At 40.8% G+C, this 21,367-nt stretch overlaps 1 protein-coding gene across 1 annotated transcript in view; it reads left to right on the top strand.

Moving 5' to 3' along the window:
- LOC134360093 (tetratricopeptide repeat protein 28-like) overlaps positions 1-18,921 on the top strand; it is a 76,220-nt gene extending 57,299 nt beyond the window's left edge. The window contains exons 10-13 of the mRNA XM_063074173.1: positions 7,226-7,385; positions 11,058-11,224; positions 17,396-17,615; positions 18,860-18,921. Coding sequence (XP_062930243.1) covers positions 7,226-7,385; positions 11,058-11,224; positions 17,396-17,615; positions 18,860-18,921 — 609 coding nt within the window. The remainder of the gene's footprint in view (positions 1-7,225; positions 7,386-11,057; positions 11,225-17,395; positions 17,616-18,859) is intronic.
- Positions 18,922-21,367: the final 2,446 nt, after the last annotated feature.

The raw sequence follows: 21,367 nt of genomic DNA, 5'->3' as shown, positions 1-21,367 counted from the left end.
ATGAGTGTATGTCTGGGGAGATAATACAGGAAGAGGAGCTTGAGGTTCCTGGGGCATTGGGACCAGTTCTGGGGGAGCTGGGACCTGCAATACAGACAAGATGAACCTCCAGAGGGCTGGGACCAATGTTCCTATGGGCAGCTTTGCTAGTGCTATTATAACAGTGTGTTGGAAATAATTTGAGGTCAATCTTCTATTAGACTGATAAATAGATTAACAGCTTCTGTAATTTTTTGTTTCCCACATTTTCTAGGGTGTTTGGAGAGGATTTGTAGGGACAGGGGCAATCAAAAGCTGAGTAAAGATTAGGAAAGGAGACAAGCAGAACTGGAAAAGAAAGGCAGAATATTGGTGAGGAATGCAAAGAAAATTAAGGTTAGGAAATGGACAGAAACATAATCTGGCTGTGCTAAATTGTGCACGTACACCAAACAGCTAATGGGTATTAATTCATGATTATGTTTTTTTTTATTTCATTTCAGATTTCCAGCATCTAGAATGTTTCTGATCTTCATTTTCTGATAAATAATGCAGTTGAGCTGAAGGCACTGATGTACCAAATGAAGAGTGATATTTTAACTGCTGCCAAAATATGTCCTAAAGAAAGGCAGGAGGGCTAGCTTAATGTTTCTGGTTATGAGGCTCTCAGATGAGATAAAGACTAGGAGATAAAAGAAATATCAGATTGGCTGAAGGAACAATCACAAGTAACCCGAAGGGAAAAAGTGCTCTGTCCTGCTGACAGATTTTAAATAGTTAAAAATTAATATTTGCAGGTATGCTTGAATAGTTAAAGTAAAAGAACAATAGAGTGGCATGGCAGTGTTGAAGTGTGCTATTAGTGTCCAAACACTCCTATGGTGGTAAAAGAGTAGGTCTCTTATGAATATTTCTGACAATAGCCAAGGCACTAGGGTATGAATCACAGAAAGTTTTTAATTATCCTCAAATCAGCTGGGTTAGTAAGTTGAGAATTCTCGACAATGGCGATGTGGAGAAGACATTTCTTTAATGGGTGAATGTAGAACTAAGTGTCACTGTTTAATCAACACACAAGAGATGCTGGAGGAACTCAGCAGGCCAGGCAGCATCTACGGAAAAGGGTACAGTTGATGTTTAGTCTGAGACCCTTCTGCGGGACGTCCTGATGAAGGGTCTCGGCCCGAAATGTCGACTGTACCTCTTCCTAGAGAAGTTGCCTGGCCTGCTGCGTTCACCAGCAACTTTGATGTGTGTTGCTTTCTTTTCTATAGATGCTGCCTGGCCTGCTGAGTTCCTCCAGCACTTTGTGTGTGTTGCTTGGATTTCCAGCATCTCTTGTTTGTCACTGTTTAATACTTCAGAGATTAGGTGAATTATTTTCTTTCAGATAGTTATAAATTTTTGGAGATCCCTTGCTCAAAAGTGGTTGAGGCAGTGTTTTTCAACCCTGTGACACTGTTTCTCTCATTTCAGAAAACTGACTTCCTAAGTAAAGGTTGGGTTTATGTCTGAGTAAGTGCATGAATGACAAGTGGTCCTCAGATCTGGAGACCGGTTCATAGGGGCCCAAAATAAACCACATGGTGACATAGCTGGGATGTACGAAAGTTGTAGGTTTTAGAAAGTATGACACGTTGCATTTGCAAAGTTGTAAAAGCATGGTAAATCAAAAGGTGTTCCTTAGAGCTAGAACATGATTGGCACACAGAAAAATAAAATGGAAGATCAACACAGGAGGCAGAAACAGCACAAGTGGGATATGTTGGAAAGCCTGGGGGACTGTGCAAGAGGCACATAGCATTTATGTGGCACTTGTACATACTTTTCAAAGCTAAAAATATTATAGATGCTATCAGTGACAATCTTGCAGAATAAAGTATCTGTGAGCAGAAGGCAGCCATTTTATAAGAAGTGGGCATTGACACTTGCGTAATGTTAGCAAACTTGTTATCACTATTGAGTGTGATGAGATGTCCCTTTTGATAAAATTATTGCAAAACTAAAGTACACCAGCAGCAATTAAGGTATTTCAGAATGATGTTACACATAACCAGATGCCATAGTAGGTATCTGGGGATTACAATGTCTGAAGGACTCCTGTGAACAGTTTAATTTTTAGAAAATTCTTGAGCTACAGGCTAGATTAGTATGTGAGCCAAGTGACAAAAGAAACTCCAAACCTGTTTATGTGTAGAAGGTGATGAAAACTGTGATTTTGATGGAAATGTATCTGAGAAAGAGTTTGGGAAACTCGTAGTGGAGATGTGAAGTTATCAGGCACAGCTAAGAGGCTGTAACGTTGACAACTACCTTGTCTTTTCCACCTGGACCTGCTTACATGGATGATAAGAACAATTTTGATGGGAACAACAGGTTAACCAATAGATGTTGTTACTCCTCTAGTTATACAGGGAGGTTTTATGGGAAGTGGATGACTTACATTGGACATTTTGTCTCAGAGGGAGCAGTCCCTTCAGATTGCTTACAGGGAAGCTTAACGGTGGGACAGGTATATTTGGAAAATTTTAAGTCAATGACATTTCATCATTGATGACCTAATATTGTCCTTGCTATTTCAGTAGTAGTAGTAGTCGTAGTAGTAGTCATACTTTATTGATCCCGGGGGAAATTGGTTTTCGTTACAGTTGCACCATAAATAATTAAATTGTAATAAAACCATAAATAGTTAAATAGTAATACGTAAATTATGCCAGGAAATAAGTCCAGGACTAGCCTATTGGCTCAGGGTGTCTGAACCTCCAAGGGAGGAGTTGTAAAGTTTGATGGCCACAGGCAGGAATGACTTCCTATGATGCTCTATGTTGCATCTCGGTGGAATGAGTCTCTGGCTAAATGTACTCCTGTGCCCAACCAGTACATTGTGTAGTGGATGGGAGACATTGTCCAAGATGGCATGCAACTTGACAGCATCCTCTTTTCAGACACCACCGTCAGAGAGTCCGGTTCCATCCCCACAACATCACTGGCCTTATGAATGAGTTTGTTGATTCTGTTGGTGTCTGCTACCCTCAGCCTGCTGCCCCAGCACACAACAACAAACATGATCTCACTGGCCACCACAGACTCGTAAAACATCCTCAGCATCGTTTGGCAGATGTTAAAGGACCTCAGTCTCCTCAGGAAATAGAGACGGCTCTGCCCCTTCTTGTAGACAGCCTCAGTGTTCTTTGACCAGTCCAGTTTATTGTCAATTCATATCCCCAGGTATTTGTAATCCTCCACCATGTCCACACTGACCCCCTGGATGGAAACAGGGGTCACCAGTACCTTAGCTCTCCTCAGGTCTACCACCAGCTCCTTAGTCTTTTTCACATTAAGCTGCAGATAATTCTGCTCACACCATGTGACAAAGTTTCCTACCGTAGCCCTGCACTCAGCCTCATCTCCCTTGCTGATGCATCCAACTATGGCAGAGTAATCAGAAAACTTCATGTGGTAACTAGTAAATATTAGAGAGATCCAGACTGAAATCATCTCCTTGATTTGATTCAATATCCCATCTTACTGGGCATTTATCCGCTGAGCAATTGGAATAATAGCTTTGCATTCCTAAAACCCAAATAACATATAAAACCATATAACCATATAACAATTACAGCATGAAAACAGGCCATCTCGGCCCTTCTAGTCCGTGCCGAACTCTTACTCTCACCTAGTCCCACCGACCTGCACTCAGCCCATAACCCTCCGTTCCTTTCCTGTCCATATAGCTGTCCAATTTAACTTTAAACGACAACATCAAACCTGCCTGAACCACTTCTGCTGGAAGCTCATTCCACACAGCTACCCCTCATTCCCCCTCATGTTACCCCTAAACTTTTGCCCTTTAACTCTCCACTCATGTCTTCTTGTTTGAATCTCCCCCACTCTCAATGGAAAAAGCCTATCCACGTCAACTCTATCTATCCCCCTCATAATTTTAAATACCTCTATTAAGTCCCCCCTCAACCTTCTACGTTCCAAAGAATAAAACCCAACTCGTTCAGCCTTTCTCTGTAACATTCTAGTAAATCTTCTCTGTACTCTCTCTATTTTGTTGACATCTTTCCTATAATTTGGTGACCAAAACTGTACACAATACCCCAAATTTGGCCTCACCAATGCCTTCTACAATTTCAACATTACATCCCAACTCCTATACTCAATGCTCGGATTTATAAAGGCCAGCATACCAAAAGCTTTCTTCACCACCCTATCCACATGAGATTCCACCTTCAGGGAACTATGCACCATTATTCCTAGATCATTCTGTTCTACTGCATTCTTCAATGCCCTACCATTTACCATGTATGTCCTATTTTGATTAGTCCTACCAAAATGTAGCACCTCACATTTATCAGCATTAAACTTCATCTGCCATCTTTCAGCCCACTCTTCTAAATGGCCTAAATCTCTCTGCAAGCTTTGAAAACCTACTTCATTATCCACAACTCCACCTATCTTAGTATCATCTGCATACTTACTCATCCAATTTACCACCCATCATCCAGATCATTAATGAATATGACAAACAACACTGGACCCAGTACAGATCCCTGAGGCACACCACTAGTCACCGGCCTCCAATGTGACAAACAGTTATCCATCACTACTCTCTGGCGTCTCCCATCCAGCCACTGCTGAATCCATTTTACTACTTCAATATTAATACCTAACGATTGAACCTTCCTAACTAGCCTTCCATGTGGGACCTTGTCAAACGCCTTACTGAAGTCCATATAGACAACATCCACTGCTTTACCCTCGTCAACTTTCCTAGTAACCTCTTCAAAAAATTCAATAAGGTTTGTCAAACATGACCTTCCAAGCACAAATCCATGTTGTCTGTTCCCAATCAGACCCTGTCTATCCAGATAATTATATTTACCATTTCTAAGAATACTTTCCATCAGTTTGCCCACCACTGACATCAAACTCACAGGCCGATAATTGCTAGGTTTACTCTTGGAACCCTTTTTAAACAATGGAACAACATGAGCAATACGCCAATCCTCCAGCACCATCCCCGTTTCTAATCACATTTGAAATATTTCTGTCAGAGCCCCTGCTATTTCCACACTCTACTTCCCTCAAGATCCTAGGGAATATCCTGTCAGGACCTGGAGACTTATCCACTTTTATATTCCTTAAAAGCTCCAGTACTTCCTCTTCTTTAATCATCATAGTTTCCATAACTTCCCTACCTGTTTCCCTTATCTTACACAATTCAATATCCTTCTCCTTAGTGAATACCGAAGGGACCAATTTTATCCCTCACTATCGTTTTGCTATTAATATAACTGTAGAAACCCTTGGGTTTTATTTCCACCTTACTTGCCAAAGCAACCTCATATCTTTTTTTAGCTTTTCTAATTTCTTTCTTAAGATTCTTTTTACATTCTTTATATTCCTCGAGCACCTCATTTACTCCATGCTTCCTATATTTATTGCAGATATCTCTCCCTCTTTTTCCGAACCAAGTTTCCAATACCCCTTGAAAACCATGGCTCTCTCAAACTTTTAATCTTTCCTTTCAACCTAACAGGAACATAAAGGTTTTGTACCCTCAAAATTTCACCTTTAAATGACCTCCATTTCTCTATTACATTCTTCCCATAAAACAAATTGCCCCAATCCACTCCTTCTAACTCCTCTTGCATCTCCTCAAAGTTAGCCTTTCTCCAATCTAAAATCTCAACCCTGGGTCCAGACCTATCCTTCTCCATAATTATATTGAAACTAATGGCATTGTGATCACTGGACCCGAAGTGCTCCCCAACATAAACCTCCATCACCTGACCTATCTCATTCCCTAACAAGAGATCCAAGACTGCCCCTTCTGTAGTTGGTACCTCTATGTATTGCTGCAAAACACTATCCTGCACACATTTTGCAAACTCCAAACCATCCAGCCCTTTTACAGTATGGGCTTCCCAGTCTATGTGTGGAAAATTAGTATCTCCCACAATCACAACATTGTGCTTACTACAAATATCTGCTATCTCCTTACAAATTTTCTCCTCCAATTCTCACTCCCCATTTGGTGGTCTATAATACACCCCCTTAAGTGTTACTACACCTTTCCCATTCCTCAAATCCACCCAAATAGCCTCCCTAGACAAGCCCTCTAATCTATCCTGCCAGAGCACCACTGTACTATTTTCTCTGACAAGCAATGCAACACCTCCCCTCTTGTCCCTCCGATTCTATCACACCTGAAGCAATTAAATCCAGGAATATTTAGTTGTCAATCACACCCCTCCTGTAACCATGTTTCACTAATAGCTACCACATCATACTTCCAGGTATCAATCCATGCTTTAAGCTCATCCACCTTTCTTATAGTGCTCCTAGCATTAAAATAAATGCATTTAAGAAATTTTCCACCTCTTACTCTCTGTTTATCACTAATGGTGCAAACAACTTTAATATTTTCTTTATCTTCCTTCTCCCCTACACCTGTTCCTACACTCTGTTTCCCCTCCCCCTTGTATCTAGTTTAAATCTATCGGAGCCTCTCTAGCAAACCTACCTGCAAGAATATTTGTCCGCCTCCAGTTCAGTTGTAAACCGTCCCACCAGAAAAGGTCCCACCTTCCCTGGAAAACTGCCCAATTTTCTATAAATCTGAAGCCCTTCCTCCTGCACCATGTCTTCAGCCACGTGTTGATCTGCGCTATCTTACTATTTCTAAATCCGCCTGCACGTGGCACTGGTAGCAATCCTCAGAATGCTATCCTGGAGATCCTGTCCTTCAACTTGGCACGTAACTCCCTAAACTCACCTTTTAGGACCTCCTCATACTAACAGAAACTAAACTTGGTTAAAACATAGCAACACACACAAAATGCTGGTGGAACTCAGCAGGCCAGGCACCATCTATGGAAAAGAGTACAGATGACTGTGTCCTGCTAAAGGCTCTTGGGCCGAAATGTTAAATGTACTCTTTTCCATAGATGCTGCCTGGCCTGCTGAGTTCCACCAGCATTTTGTGTGTATTACTTGGATTTCCAGCATCAGCAGATTTTCTCTTATTTGTGATTGGTTAAAACATACTAAACTCTAAATATAGCACCCTTTATAAGTTACAGTCAAATGTTGCGCATTCTGCAGAATCTGTCAGTTCATTTTCAGTTGGTGAGTTTACCCTGCAATAGAGGTTATTATAGCTTTGCTTGTTTTTATCTAGCTCCCTTACTTCCTGCTTTCTAAATCTGATGGAAATCTTTTTTTTTAATCCAAGATTCCCTTTGCAAACCTGCCGGATTTGAAGAATAAAACGCTGGGAGAGAAGTTTTGGATTACCCTTGCACCATCACTGTTTGCTGTTGAAGTTATAGCTAATTTAGTTGAAGTTTCGAAGAATAAAACAAAAAGTAAATTTACTTCAGATGTAAGATCAGGTAATTAATTTCTTTATGCAACAGTTCCAATACCTTATATCACACTTCATTTAATATATTACATTTCATTTATTTGGCTTGAGAATACTAAATTATGTCTCTCCCAAATATCACTGATTATACCTCCAAGAAAACACATCTCTTCCATTGTAAATGTCATAAACACATTCAAAAGACATATTTGTCACGGCTCAGTGGCAGCTCACCTGTTTCAAAGTCAAAGAGGGACATTTTTTATGACAAATGTTATAAGTTGGTCTCTGATGCAAACAAGCATATTAATGGGGCAAGTTGTGCTACAGAATTCATTAATCAGGGCCAACAGGTGGTCAACTGCTGCCCATTGGAAATCTGGGCAGTTGCAGATTCTGGTGCCAATAAATGTAGGTGACATTGTTAACACTGGATTGATTTAACAGAGAAGGACGCCACTCACTCCATTAAATTGGTACTATTTCTTTGGAAGATAGTTCCTGTTACTCTCTCCCTGTCTATCACTTCAACATTTCTTCCTCAATCACTTATCCAATTCCCTTTTGATATCTGATATTGAATCTGTATTCCCTATCCTATCAGTCACTGAACTCCAAATTCCATATTTCACAATAAAGTAATTCTTTATATCACCTCTGATTCCATTGTCCACCTGTGCTTTCTGATTGTGAACCCTTTGGTTATTGGGATGTGGTATTCCTTACTCAATTTATCAAAACATGACACAACTTGAAGGGCATAGCTTTAAGGAAAGTGGGGCAAAGTTTAAAGGACACGTGCAGGGCAAGTTCTTACAAAGAGTGGTGAAACCTGCTGACAGAAGATGCTGGTGGAAGTAAATAGAATTGGATAATGGTTTTCAGATAGGCAGAAGAATATGTAGTGAATGGAGGTATATGGTCATGTGCAGGCAGAAGGGGTTAGATTAATTTGGCATCTTGTTCAGCACAAACCTCATGGGCTGAAGGGCTTTTTCTTATTTGTCTTTAATGAGCACAATCCCAGTTTCCACAGACAATCTACATCACAAAAAAATCATCTTGAGAGCCGTTCTAGTTAGCCTTTCATAGACTCTACAAAGATCTACTTTATGCTAACAGTATACTAACCAGGCCAAACTTGAAAATTTTAAAGAGGTCTGAAGGTTGATGCCTGAGGGGAGCTGACATAGAAACAGGTCCTCAGAGGGAACAACCACGATCATAATGAATGGGGCAGGCTTAAGGGGCAAGATGCGACCTTTTTCCTAGCTTCTTGTGTTCAATTCTCGTTTGTTTAACAGCAGATATCTTATTTGATTCATTGATTGCTTTATTAATCTGCCTTGCTTCCTTCAATAATGTGAGCAAGGTACCCCCATTGAAATAGATCCATTTAACACGTATTAACATAGGAATGCTGTTCTGCAGAGCATCTTGAGCAGTACATAATTGAATTTTATCAATACAATATTGGCTACATCATTCAGTTTAGTTTGGTATTTTATGCCTAAGGCATACAAGTTATAAAATACTTGATTTATGCAGCAAAGAAATGGCCCTTTCAATCCATTTCATACACGCCAATCATGATGCCTATCTAGACTCTGCAGTTGAACAAATGTTTTGTACAGCTTCAATATAATATCCTACCTCTTATTCTCAATACCTTGGCCTATTAAAAGTAACATTGATGTAAGGCTCTCAGTTTGTAGTCTACAGGCTTATCTCTACTGCTTTCATTGAATAGGGGGGCATTAGTGATCTTTCAGTGCATCATCCATGGCTAGCAAAGATGTAAAAATCTCTTTCAGAGCCCCAGTAATCTCCTCTTTTGCTTCCCTAAGCAAAATAGAATAGATCCTGAGCAATGCACACAAAATGATGGGGACAAGAAACACACATCAAAGTTGCTGGTGAACACAGCAGGCCAGGCAGCATCTCTAGGAAGAGGTACAGTCAACGTTTCGGGCCAAGACCCTTCATCAGGACTAACTGAAGGAAGAGATAGTAAGAGATTTGAAAGTGGGAGGGGGAGGAGGAGATCCAAAATGACAGGAGAAGACAGGAGGGGGAGGGATGGAGCCAAGAGCTGGGGGAACTCAGCAGGTCAGGCAGCATATATGGAGGGGAATAAACAGTTGATGTTATGTGCCAAGATCCTTCCCAAGCATTTTGTGTATGTTGCTCAGGCTTTCTGGCATCAGCAGAATTTTGTGTTTATGTCTGGGATGTATTCTGTAAGGCCCTGGAAACTTTCCACCCAAATGTGCTCCAGAATTTCTCTTCCTGCTTACCATCAGTTAGGAGTACAGAAGCCTGAAGGCACACACTCAGCGATTCAGGAACAGCTTCTTCCCCTCTGCCATCTGATTCCTAAATGGACATTGAACCCTTGGACACTACCTCACTTTTTTTTAATATACAGTATTTCTGTTCTTGCAGGATTTTTAATCTATTCAATATACGTATACTGTAATTGATTTACTTATTTATTTACTATTTTTTTCTTCTATATTATGAATTGCATTGAACTGCTGCTGCTAAGTTAACAAATTTCACGTCACATGCCGGTGATAATAAACCTGATTCTGATCTGATTCTGATTCTGATGTACTCAGGAATATGAATGTGCCCCCCCACCCCGCTTAACTCCCCAGCCTGCCCATCCTTCTCCCTGGTGAATGCTGACATGACCATTCATTCAGTACATTATTTACATCTCCTGGCTGCACACATAGATTACCTCTCTGGTCTATCAGGGGACGTGTTCTTTCTTTAACAACCCTCTTGCATCTAATATACTTTTTAAAGATTTTTGGATTTTTCTGAGTACTAATTGGCTAGGTCATTTTGCCCTCCTTTTTTCTTTCTTACATTCTCTCCTATATTCCCGATAAACCTCAAAGGACTCATTTGATACGAATTTTCAATACGTGATGCAACGATTTTTTCTTTTCCCCTGATCAAATGTTCAATATACTTTGTTAACCAAGGTCCCCTAATCTTACCACCTTTGTTTCTTACTCTTACAGGGACATGTTGACTCTGAACTCTTTGTACCTTGCTTTTAAATGCCTCCCACATAATGAACACACATAAAAGTTGCTGGTGAACGCAGCAGGCCAGGCACCATCTATGGGAAGAGGTACAGTCAACGTTTCGGGCTGAGACCCTTCGTCAGCACTAACTGAAAGAAATCTCTTACTATCTCTTCTTTCAGTTAGTCCTGACGAAGAGTCTCGGCCCGAAACGTCGACTGTACCTCTTCCTATAGATGCTGCCTGGCCTGCTGCGTTCACCAGCAACTTTTACGTGTGTTGCTTGAAATTCCAGCATCTGCAGATTTCCTTGTGTTTGCCCACTTAATGAATGTTGTTTCCCCTCCAGCAGCATGTCCCAGTCTACATCCATAAGGTTCTGTATAACACTTTTGAAATCCACATTTATGCAAAGGCCACTGTACATGCATAGTGATGTTAATTACTGAGCCAATAAGTCTTTGTCACGGCCGTATTGTGATCAATTTTAATGAAAATTAATAGAAGTTTTGGACAAGTGTGCTTTGCATGTTTTGAATCATGCTCTCCATCTTGAGGACAGACTCCTGTCAGCTTTAAAACACTAAGCTTTGCTGCCGAAGTTAAATCCTTCATTTGCTTCCAGTTTTCCAGGATTTCTCTTTTTTTCTGTGATTTAGGGTCTGTTTCAACAATGACTATGTTGGAACATATGGGTGGTTCTCAGCAGGAACTTTGTGGTTTGCAGAAGGTGGGACTCATGGACACTGTGAGTCACCTGGTTCACTGCACGTCCACCAACACAATTGTTGCCAGCTCACCATACATCATTCTTCCATTCAAGCAGGCAAGTATGTGAACAGAGGCTGTATTACCTTTTAGTCTGGTTCTTGATATTAACCCAGTAAAGTATTGTTCAACATTGAATGAAATTTGGTTTTTATTTAGAAAAAGTTGTATTTAGACTATTTTACAATCACATTCTGTGCAGACTATACTTTAAATAGCAAACCTTAAACCTCACATAAAATAACAACAGTTTTGGAGAGAATGGGGAACGGTAATAAATTAGAATTAGTAAGAAAAGAGAGTTGGAAAAGTGAATTGATTTGAATGCCAACTAATCCCCAGGATCTGCAAAATGACAAGTTCAAGTTCAGTTTATTGTCATTCATCTGTACACATATATACCTCCAAAGGAAACAACATTCCTCCGGACCAAGGTGCACAACTCAGTACGTATAACTTACACACATAACGCATTCAATAATGTTACCACTAGTAAACTAACAAATAATAAAGTGCATTTATGACACAAGCTTCAGAAGTAAACAGTATCATTGTACTGGTTCTGAGTCCTGGGCAGCGGTAGAGCGTTCAACAGTCTTATGGCATGGGAGAAGAAGCTGTTTCCCATTCTAACAGTTCTTGTACTAATGCTATGGAACCTTCTGCCTGAAGGTAGGGGAGTCAAAGATATTGTTGGACCTATGGGAGGGATCATTGACAAAGCTAAGGACTGTGCGTATGCAGCACTCCTGATACACCATGGTAGCGTAACAGTTGGCACATCACTATGACAGCTCAGGTCATTCCGGACTTTGGAGTTCAATTCTGAAGCTCCCTGTAAGGAGTTTGTACGTTCTCCCTGTGAGTGCATGGGTTTCGTCCGAGCGCTCCGATTTCCTCCCACAGTCCAATGACGTACCAGTTGGTAGGTTAACTAATCATTGTAAATTGTCCTGTCCTGTGATTAGGCTGGTGTTAAATATAGATGGGCTGCTGGATGGTGCATCTCGTTGGGCCAGAAGGACCTGTTCTGTACAGTATATCTAAATAAATAAATATCTCTGATGGGAAGATGAGAGACTCCGATAATCCTCTCAGCAGTTTGGAAATACTTTGTAGGGACTTGCGGGTCAGACGCCTTGCAACTCCGGTACCAGATGGTGATGTAGCCAGTCAGAACATGCAGTTATGAAAGATTTGGCAATTAGATAAAAAGCTGAAGATGCTGGAAGTCTGAAATATAAAATGCTGGGGAAACTCAGCAGAATAGGCAGCATCTGTGAAAAAAGGAATAGATAACAATTCAGGTGCGAAGAGTAGCAGAAAAGATGATGGATGCACTTGCTGTCATCTTCCAAAATGCAGATGAAATGCTGAATGGAATGTGTATTCCCTACAACCTGAATATGATAAGGCTTCTAGCAAGAAAATTTATCCACAGATCTAGAAGCTGTTTGCATTTGTAAAGGACAAAGGCTCCAAGACCAGAACATAGAAGTAGGAGCAGGACATCTGCCCTTCATGCTCCTGCAATAAGATCATTGTTGATCTTTCACTACAGTGTCATTTTCCTACAACAATCTCCTATGCCCTCAGCACATCCTTGGGTATGTTGGTTGTAAATGCAAACTCTGCATTTCTCTGTATGTTTCGATTTACTTGTGAGGGATAAATGAATACGAATCTGATTTAACATCTAACTATTTTTACAACAATCAGAGGTAGGGAAGCTATTTGTAGGATTCTTGGGACTGTATGAGCCTTTAGAAAGCCATGCCCTAATTAGGAACAGTTAGCATAGCTTTTGTGCAGGGCAAGGAGATTAATGAAGGTACTGTTGTGGATGTCGTCTACAAGAAATTTAGTAATCCCTGATGAGAGGTTTATCCAGAAGATTATGATGTATGGGATCCACTACTGTGAATTGGCCATTGGCCATTCAGATTCAGAGCTGGCTTACTCATTGGGAGACAGAGGGTAGGGTCGATGGGACTTTTTCTAGCTGGAGATCTGTGACTAGTGGTTTTCCACAGAGATCTGTAGTGGCACTTCTGCTGATTGTGATAGATATACAGTTGAAGTCAGAAGTTTACATACACCTTAGCCAAATACATTTAAATGCAGTTTTTCACAATTCCTGACATTTAAGCCTAGAAAACATTCCCTGTCTTAGGTCAGTTAGGATAGCTGCTTTTATTTTAAGAATGTGAAATGTCAGAATAATAGTAGAGAGAATGACTTATTCTGGAGGTCTGGAGGAATGGAACAAAATTCCAGCAACTTGCTGTGAGAAGCTTGTGGAAGGCTACCCAAAATGTTTGACCCAAGTTAAACAATTTAAAGGCAATGCTACCAAATACTAACAAAGTGTATGTAAACTTCTGACCCACTGGAAAAGTGATGAAAGAAATAAAAGTTGAAATAACTCATTCTCTCTACTATTATTCTGACATTTCTCATTCTTAAAATAGTGATCCTAACTGACCTAAGACAGGGAATGGTTTCTAGGCTTAAATGTCAGGAATTGTGAAAAACTGAGTTTAAATGTATTTGGCTAAGGTGTATGTAAACTTCTGACTTCAACTGCAAATAATTGAGGTGAAAATATAGATGGGTGGGTTAGTGAATTTGCAGGTAATATGAAGATTGATGGTGTTGTAGATGGCTAAGAATACAGGCAAAGGATACAGTGGGATATAGATCATTTGTAGATATTGGTGGAGAAATAGCAGATGGAGTTTAACCTGGCCAAATGTGAAGAGTTGTACTTTGGGAGATAAAGTGATAAGACCCTTATCTGTGTTGACATGCAAAGAGATCGTGGTTGCAAGTCCAGTGCTCCCTGAAAGTGGCTACACAGGTTGGTAAAGAAGGCTCAGGATGGTAAAGAAGGCATACAGCATTTAGTCAATAAAAGGAGTTCAAGAGTCAGGAAGTTAAGTTAAAGCTTTATAAAATTCTAGTTAGCTTGCATCAGGAGTTCAAGTTTAATTGGCATCAACCATATATGTGTATACAGCTAAATGAAAAACTAGAGTACATACAGAACACAGCACATATAGTTATGATAGCAGATGTAGTCACAGAATTATATTAGTACAACTCCCTGAGTGGTTTGGCCTGAAGCCATGTTTCTGCAAGAACAAGCAAGCAGCAGTTCTTCAGCTTGTGCTGGGTCAGCTTCAGACAAGGGCAATGCAGCTTGTCTTCCAGGAAGCGAGTATTAAAAGGCAGTACCGACAGGAGAGCCGGCCTGCAGGGACCAGCCCCAACCCAGCACGGATTCCAGCGCACCCGCAACGCCTCTGTTGTCTCCCACACCACCTCCCCTGGGCAGCTGTAAGACATGATGCCGCTGCATGAGGGTTTGGTCATTCAACAACCAAAGCCACGCAGCTCCCCCGAGTGTTGGTCTCGACAATGAACCAATGAACTGGACTTGCGATATTTTGTATTACCAATGTCCAATAGGATCTTACGATCAAAAGAAAAACATTTAAGACAAACTTCTGTACCACTTGTTGGATCCAGTCGTCCCATTATGGGAAGCTTTGGAGAGGGTGCAGAAGAGCTTTACCAGGTTGAGGCCTGGATTGCAGGACATGTGCTATAAAGAGATGGGACAAATTGGGTTGTTTTCTGTGGAGTGACAGTAGCTGAGGGGAGATCTGATAGAGGTTCATAAAATTATGAGAAGTATAGAGTAGACAGCTGGTTTCTTTAACCCAGGGTTGAAAAGTCTAATACCAGAGAGTTTGCATTTAAGCTGAGAGGGGGTAACTTCAAAGGAAGCATGCAGGTCAAGTTTTTTTTACACAGAGTGATGGGTGGCTGGAAATCAGGGCTGGTGGTGGAGGCAAATACTAGGCTTCATATGAACGTGCAGGAAAATGGAAGGATATATTTGGGAATTAATTACTAATTTAATTACTTTGGCACAACATTGTGGACCAAAGGGACTGACCCCGCATTGTACTGTTCTGGGTTCTTATCAACATATACTGTAGACAGGTTATCTGCTCATTGCTTGTAGAGGGACTTTGCTGTGTATAATTGGCTACTGCTATTTCATGTGTTAGTTGTGATTACACTGTAAGAAATTTTATTTGCTGTAAAGTGGTTTGGAACATCATAAGTTTGAAGGGTGCTATAAACATCCAAAAGCAAAATACTGTGGATGCTGAAAATATGAATTAAGTGCCAAAATAATGCATAAATACTTGGGTAATCAAGTTCAAGTTTAATTATCATTCAACCATACATGTAAGCATGAACACAGCCAAACAAAACATCATTCCTCCGCGGCCGCAGTACAAAACACTGTACAGTCACACACAGCATAAGGCACAGATAGCACATATTACAGGCATCCGTTACTCTCGTGAGACCATGGATTTGCGCCTTGGAAGGTTTCCAGGATGCAGGGCGGGGCAAAGTTGTATGGAAGACCAGCAGTGGCCCATGCAGCAAGCCTCCCCTCTCCATGCCACCGATGTTATCCGAGGGAAGGGCATGAGGACCCATACAGCTTGGCACCGGTGTCGTCGCAGAGCAATGTGTGGTTAAGTGCCTTGCTCAAGGACGCACACGCTGCCTCAGCCAAGGCTCGAACTAGCGAACTAGCACATATAAAATAGCAAGTAAACATAGAGTCACACAAAAAATATATATGCGTGACAGGCATGATCTATGAAGAGAGAAGCAGAGTGATCATTTCAGTTGTTAGTATTTTATCTGAATTTACCTTACAAATGGTCATTGATCTGAAACTGACCAAATTCTCTCTCCACAGACTCCGCCTGAAATTTTCTGCTTTATGTATACACAAATCTCATTATTGCCTTCCTTCAGTAAAAGCTGAACAGACATATCTGATTGGGATTGAAGGTTATTGACGTCCAATTTACTGATTGGAAATCTGTTGCAGTAATGAAATCTGGTGCAGTAATAATAATGTTTGACAGAAAGCTCTTTCTCTGATAAACCTTAAATAGCTTTAAATTCTTTGGCATTAGCGTATCCAAAGACCTCTTCTGGGACCAAATGCTAAAAAGAAGGCATGGCAGCTCCTCTTATTTCCTAGAAGTTTGCATAGATTTGGCATAGCCCCTAAAATTTTGACTAACTTGGATAGATGCACAGTGGAGAGTATCCTAACTGGTTGCATTATGACCTAGTATGGAAACACCAGTGCCCAGGAATGGAAAGATCTACAGAATGTGGAGGATTACAGCTCAGTCCATCACAGAAAATGCCCTCCCTACCATTGAGCATGTTTACATATAGTGCTGCCACAAAAAATCAGCATTCATCATCAAGGAACCTCACCATCCTCTCTTCATGCTACTACCATCAGGCAGAAGGTACAGGAGTCTTTGGTCCCACTTCGCCAGGTTAAGGAACAGTTATTACCCTACAACTATCAAGCTTTTCAACCAGTGTGGATAACTTCACTCACCACAACTCTGAATTGATTCCATAACCTAAAGGTTTGCTTTCAAGGACCCTACAATTCATATTAGACCATACAAAATGATCAACCTCCACTTTAACTATACCTAGTGATTTTGCCTCCATAGGTATCTGTGGCAATGAATTCTACAGATTCCTCTGGCAAAATGAACTCCTCTTTATCTCTGTTCTAAAGGAACATCTATGTATTCTGAAGTTGTGCCCTGCAGGAGGACTCCCAAGTTCCTTTGCACCTTTGATTTCTGAATTTTCTCTTTGTTTTGAAAATAGTCCGCACCTTTATTCCTTCTACTGAAGTGCATGACCATACATTTCCCTACACTGTATTCCACCTGCTGCATATTTGCCCATTTTCCTAATCTGTCTAAGTCCTTCTGCAGACTCCCTGCTTCCTCAACACTTTCTCCCCCTCCACTTATCTTTGTATCGTCCGCAAACTTGGGCACAAAGCCACCAATTCCATCATCAAATCAATGATATATAATATGAAAAGAAATGGTCCCAACACAAACCCCCGCAGAACACCACTAGCCACCGGCAGCCATCCAGATGTTCACAGTATTATTTGTTTTCATTTTCAGAATTTGTCTTCTTTTTCATGTTGCTTGTTCGTCAGTCTTTGTTTATGTATAGTTTTCATAAATTCTATTGCATTTCTTTAGTTTCTTGTAAATGCCTGCAAGAAAATGAATCTTAAGGTAGTATAGGGTAACATAAATGGACTTTGATATTAAACTTACTTTGACTTTCTGTTCAGGTGTTTGGGAGATCTCAGGCTCTGGTTGTGGGAAGTCCACATTTCCCTTCAGCTTTGTCCTTGTGGGGAAGCACTTGGAAACCCTGGGGCCCATTAGTTGGAGCTCAGAAGGAAGTTATCAAAGTGGCCGAGTACCTGCAAGCAGAGGCTGTCATGGGTGAACAAGCTAATAAGAAACGTGTTCTCAGCGAACTTCCACGGCTGACTGTGGTGCATATTGGTAAGTGGGCTTTCTGTTGTGCTGGGGCAAATCACAAAACTGGTTTGTACATATTGTGTTGACAATCAGATGGTGACCTGTATATGATTTGGTGGGTTTGACTCCTTTGCTAACTGATATCAAAATTCACTCAGGACTAATATCTATGCTTGTGCCCTGGATAAAAATACTTCTGTTTTTGCTCAGTACAGCACCTCAGGAGCTGTTTGAATGATGTTGCAAAGATGGTAATAGAGTCATAGAAAAGTACAGCACAGAAACAGGCTCTTCAGCCCATCTAAGCTATGGCATATAATCATATAACAATTACAGCACGGAAACAGGCCATCTTGGCCCTTCTAGTCCGTGCCAAACTCTGACTCTCACCTAGTCCCACCGACCTGCACTCAGCCCATAACCCTCCATTCCTTTCCTGTCCATATATCTATCCGATTTAACTTTAAATGACAACATCGAACCTGCCTCAACCACTTCTGCTGGAAGCTCGTTCCACACAGCTACCACTCTCTGAGTAAAGAAGTTCCCCCTCATGTTACCCCTAAACTTTTGCCCTTTAACTCTCAACTCATGTCCTCTTGTTTGAATCTCCCCCACTCTCAATGGAAAAGGCCTATCCACGTCAACTCTATCTATACCCCTCATAATTTTAAATACCTCTATCAAGTCCCCCCTCAACCTTCTACGCTCCAAAGAATAAAGACCTAACTTGTTCAACCTTTCTCTGTAACTTAGGAGATGAAACCCAGGCAACATTTTAGTAAATCTCCTCTGTACTCTCTCAATTTTATTGATATCTTTCCTATAATTCGGTGACCAGAACTGTACACAATATTCCAAATTTGGCCTCACCAATGCCTTATACAATTTCAACATTACATCCCAACTCCTATACTCAATGCTCTGATTTATAAAGGCCAGCATACCAAAAGCTTTCTTTACCAGCCTATCCACATGAGATTCCAACCATTTAAACTGCCTAGTCCCATCGACTTGCTTCTGGACCATAACCCTCCATATCCCTGCCATCCATGTACCTATCCAAACTTCTCTTAATTGTTGAAATCTAGTTCTAGGTTTAGACTGACACAGTGTTAGAATGGAGTGGAGTGATTGTAATGCTTGTTCCAGGGAGATAAAGACCAAGAAAGGAACAAGTGTTTAGTTACTAATGGAGCATCCACAGCAAACAAACTAACATTACTAGTTGGTCTCCTAATATGAGATGTGTGCATATTTGTTGTCAGAGTACACAAAAGGGGTTCTTGGGGATCTTGTCGCTGTGATCACTGGAATTGTAACGGATTGACTGCTTTGTCAACAGCTGAGAAGTGGGAGGGTTAGAGCTAATAAAGAGAATTTATTAATAACCTGTGAAAGGATGGAGTTAACGAAAAACTGAATTAGTAGACAGTGTTAGGTCAACTAAGGGAGAGTTATTTGCAGTTGAACTGTCTGCAGGAGGTAAACATAGGGAGATGATCTGGATAGAGAAACTTGCTTAACATTTAATTCACCATTCTGTTCCCATTCTGATTTTTATGCCATTGATCTCTTAGCTTGTTCTAATGAATCCTAATTTAAGCCTAAAGAACAGCATCTTAACTTACATCTGGAAATGTAATAGTCCATGGGACTAATTTAATTTAACAATATCAGACAATAAGCCTTTCCAATTTGTGTGAGAATGGGCTAATGCCTCTGATCTAAAGTTATCAGCCTCAAATGTCAGTTGTTTCTCTTTCAATAGGTGCTGGTTTACTTGTTGCGTATTTATAGCATTTTCTCTTGTTATTGTCCGGGACTGTTTTAGGCTTCTTGTGTTTAGTTGGAACTGCACTTTCAGAAAGAGCTGTGTATCGGTTGCGTTCCTGACATACTAACATATGAATTACTCACGTAAGTAAAGCACTTGTCTCTTTGAGGCTACTCCACCATTTGATTACATCATGGTTGATCTCATTGCAACCTCAAATACTGTAAGTAGTATGCAAGATATTCTAAAAAAATTCTGAGGAAGTGGGTTAATAATCATTTAGGAAGCAGGGACTACTCAGAGCAGCCAACATAACTTTGTGAAAGGCAAATTAGATTGAATTCTTTAAAAAGGTAACAAAGCGTATTGATGAAGTCAGCACCGTAGATGTTGTTTTTGCAATTTGATGCCCATGACTACTGGTGTCCCATAAGATTCAGTGCTGTTACCCTTGTTGCTTGTAATCTTTCTGAATGACTTGGATGTGAGTGTGGGAAGCAAGATCAGCAAATTTGTTAATGACACAGAACGCCAGAGTAGTTGACTGTGTGGGTTGCAGAGTGATATCAATATATTGCTGAAACAGGCAGAAAAGAGGCGGATTGAGTTGAATCCATGTGTGAGGTATTGCATTTTGAAAGCACTGATGAGGCCAGGGCGTACACCAGGAATGATAGAGCCTTAGGGAGTATTAAGGAACAGGAGAGCATGAAGATTCTAACACGTTTATATAATATGGTTAAGAAAGCACATGGGATACTGGCTTTCATGAGGTTACGCTACAACTTTATTAAACCTTGGTCAGACCTCAGCTAGGTTTGTCCTTCCTGGACCAAAGGAAGTTAAGAGACAACATGTCTGAAACACATAGATTTTTGAGGGGAAAAGATAGATAAACTGCAGGAAACACCCCATATCATGGGCACATGAACCTAGAGAACATAGGTTTAGGGAAAGTGGAAAGGAGGTGAGAAGAGAGTTGAACGGGACCTACTTGACTCAGAGAGTGGCAAGTATCTGGAACACACTACTCGAAGAGAGTGACTGAAACTGTATCGCTGACAGTATTTGACAAGTGTTTAGATGAGCACTTCAATTGGGAAGTCATGGAACACTATAGACCAAGTTCTGGGTTGGGATTCAAGTGGAAGAGTGCCCACGGGTTGATGTGGATGACCTGGACCTAATTGTTCCACACTGAGTGATTTTATGAACATCTGAATCCTGTCTACCCAAAATAATCTTCCATCATCTTACTCACCAAGAATCGTTCCACCTTTGCCTTATAAATATTCAGAGACCTTGATTCTACTACTCTCTAAGGAAGTGAGCTCCAAACACTCATGACCCACTGAGAGAGAAAAACTGCTTATATTTATTAAAATAGTGGCCTCTAATTCTAGAGAAACATTAAACATAGAAACATAGAAAAACTACAGCACAATACAGGCCCTTTGGCCCACAATGCTGTGCCAAACATGTACTTACTTAAGAAAATACCTAGAGTTACCCATAGCCCTCTATTTTTCTAAGCTCCATGTACCTTTCCAGGAGTCTCTATCATATCCGCCTCCACCATCATCACCAGAAGCCCATTCCACGCGCTCACCACTCTCTGCCTAAAAAACTTAAGCCTGATATCTCCTCCGTACCTACTTTCAAGTACCTTAAAACTGTGCCCTCTCGTAATTGCCATTTCAGCCCTGGGGAAAAGTCTCTGACTATCCACACGATCAATGCCTCTCATCATCTTATACACCTCTCTCAGGTCACCTCTCATCCTCCGTCGCTCCAAGGAGAAAAAGCTGAGTTCACTCAACCTATTCTCATAAGGCATGCTCCTCAATCGAGGCAATATCCTTGTAAATCTCCTCTGCACCCTTTCTATAGTTTCCACATCCTTCCTGTAGTGAGGTGACCAGAACAGAGCACAGTACTCCAAGTGGGATTTGACCAGAGTCCTATATAGCTGTAACATTACCTCTCAGCTCTTGAACTC

Source organism: Mobula hypostoma, chromosome 21 (genome assembly GCF_963921235.1).
Source record: "Mobula hypostoma chromosome 21, sMobHyp1.1, whole genome shotgun sequence".
NCBI classification, from domain to species: Eukaryota; Metazoa; Chordata; class Chondrichthyes; order Myliobatiformes; family Myliobatidae; genus Mobula; species Mobula hypostoma.
The sequence above is the reverse complement of the archived record's forward strand: the minus strand, read 5'-3'. Positions and strand labels throughout refer to the sequence as shown.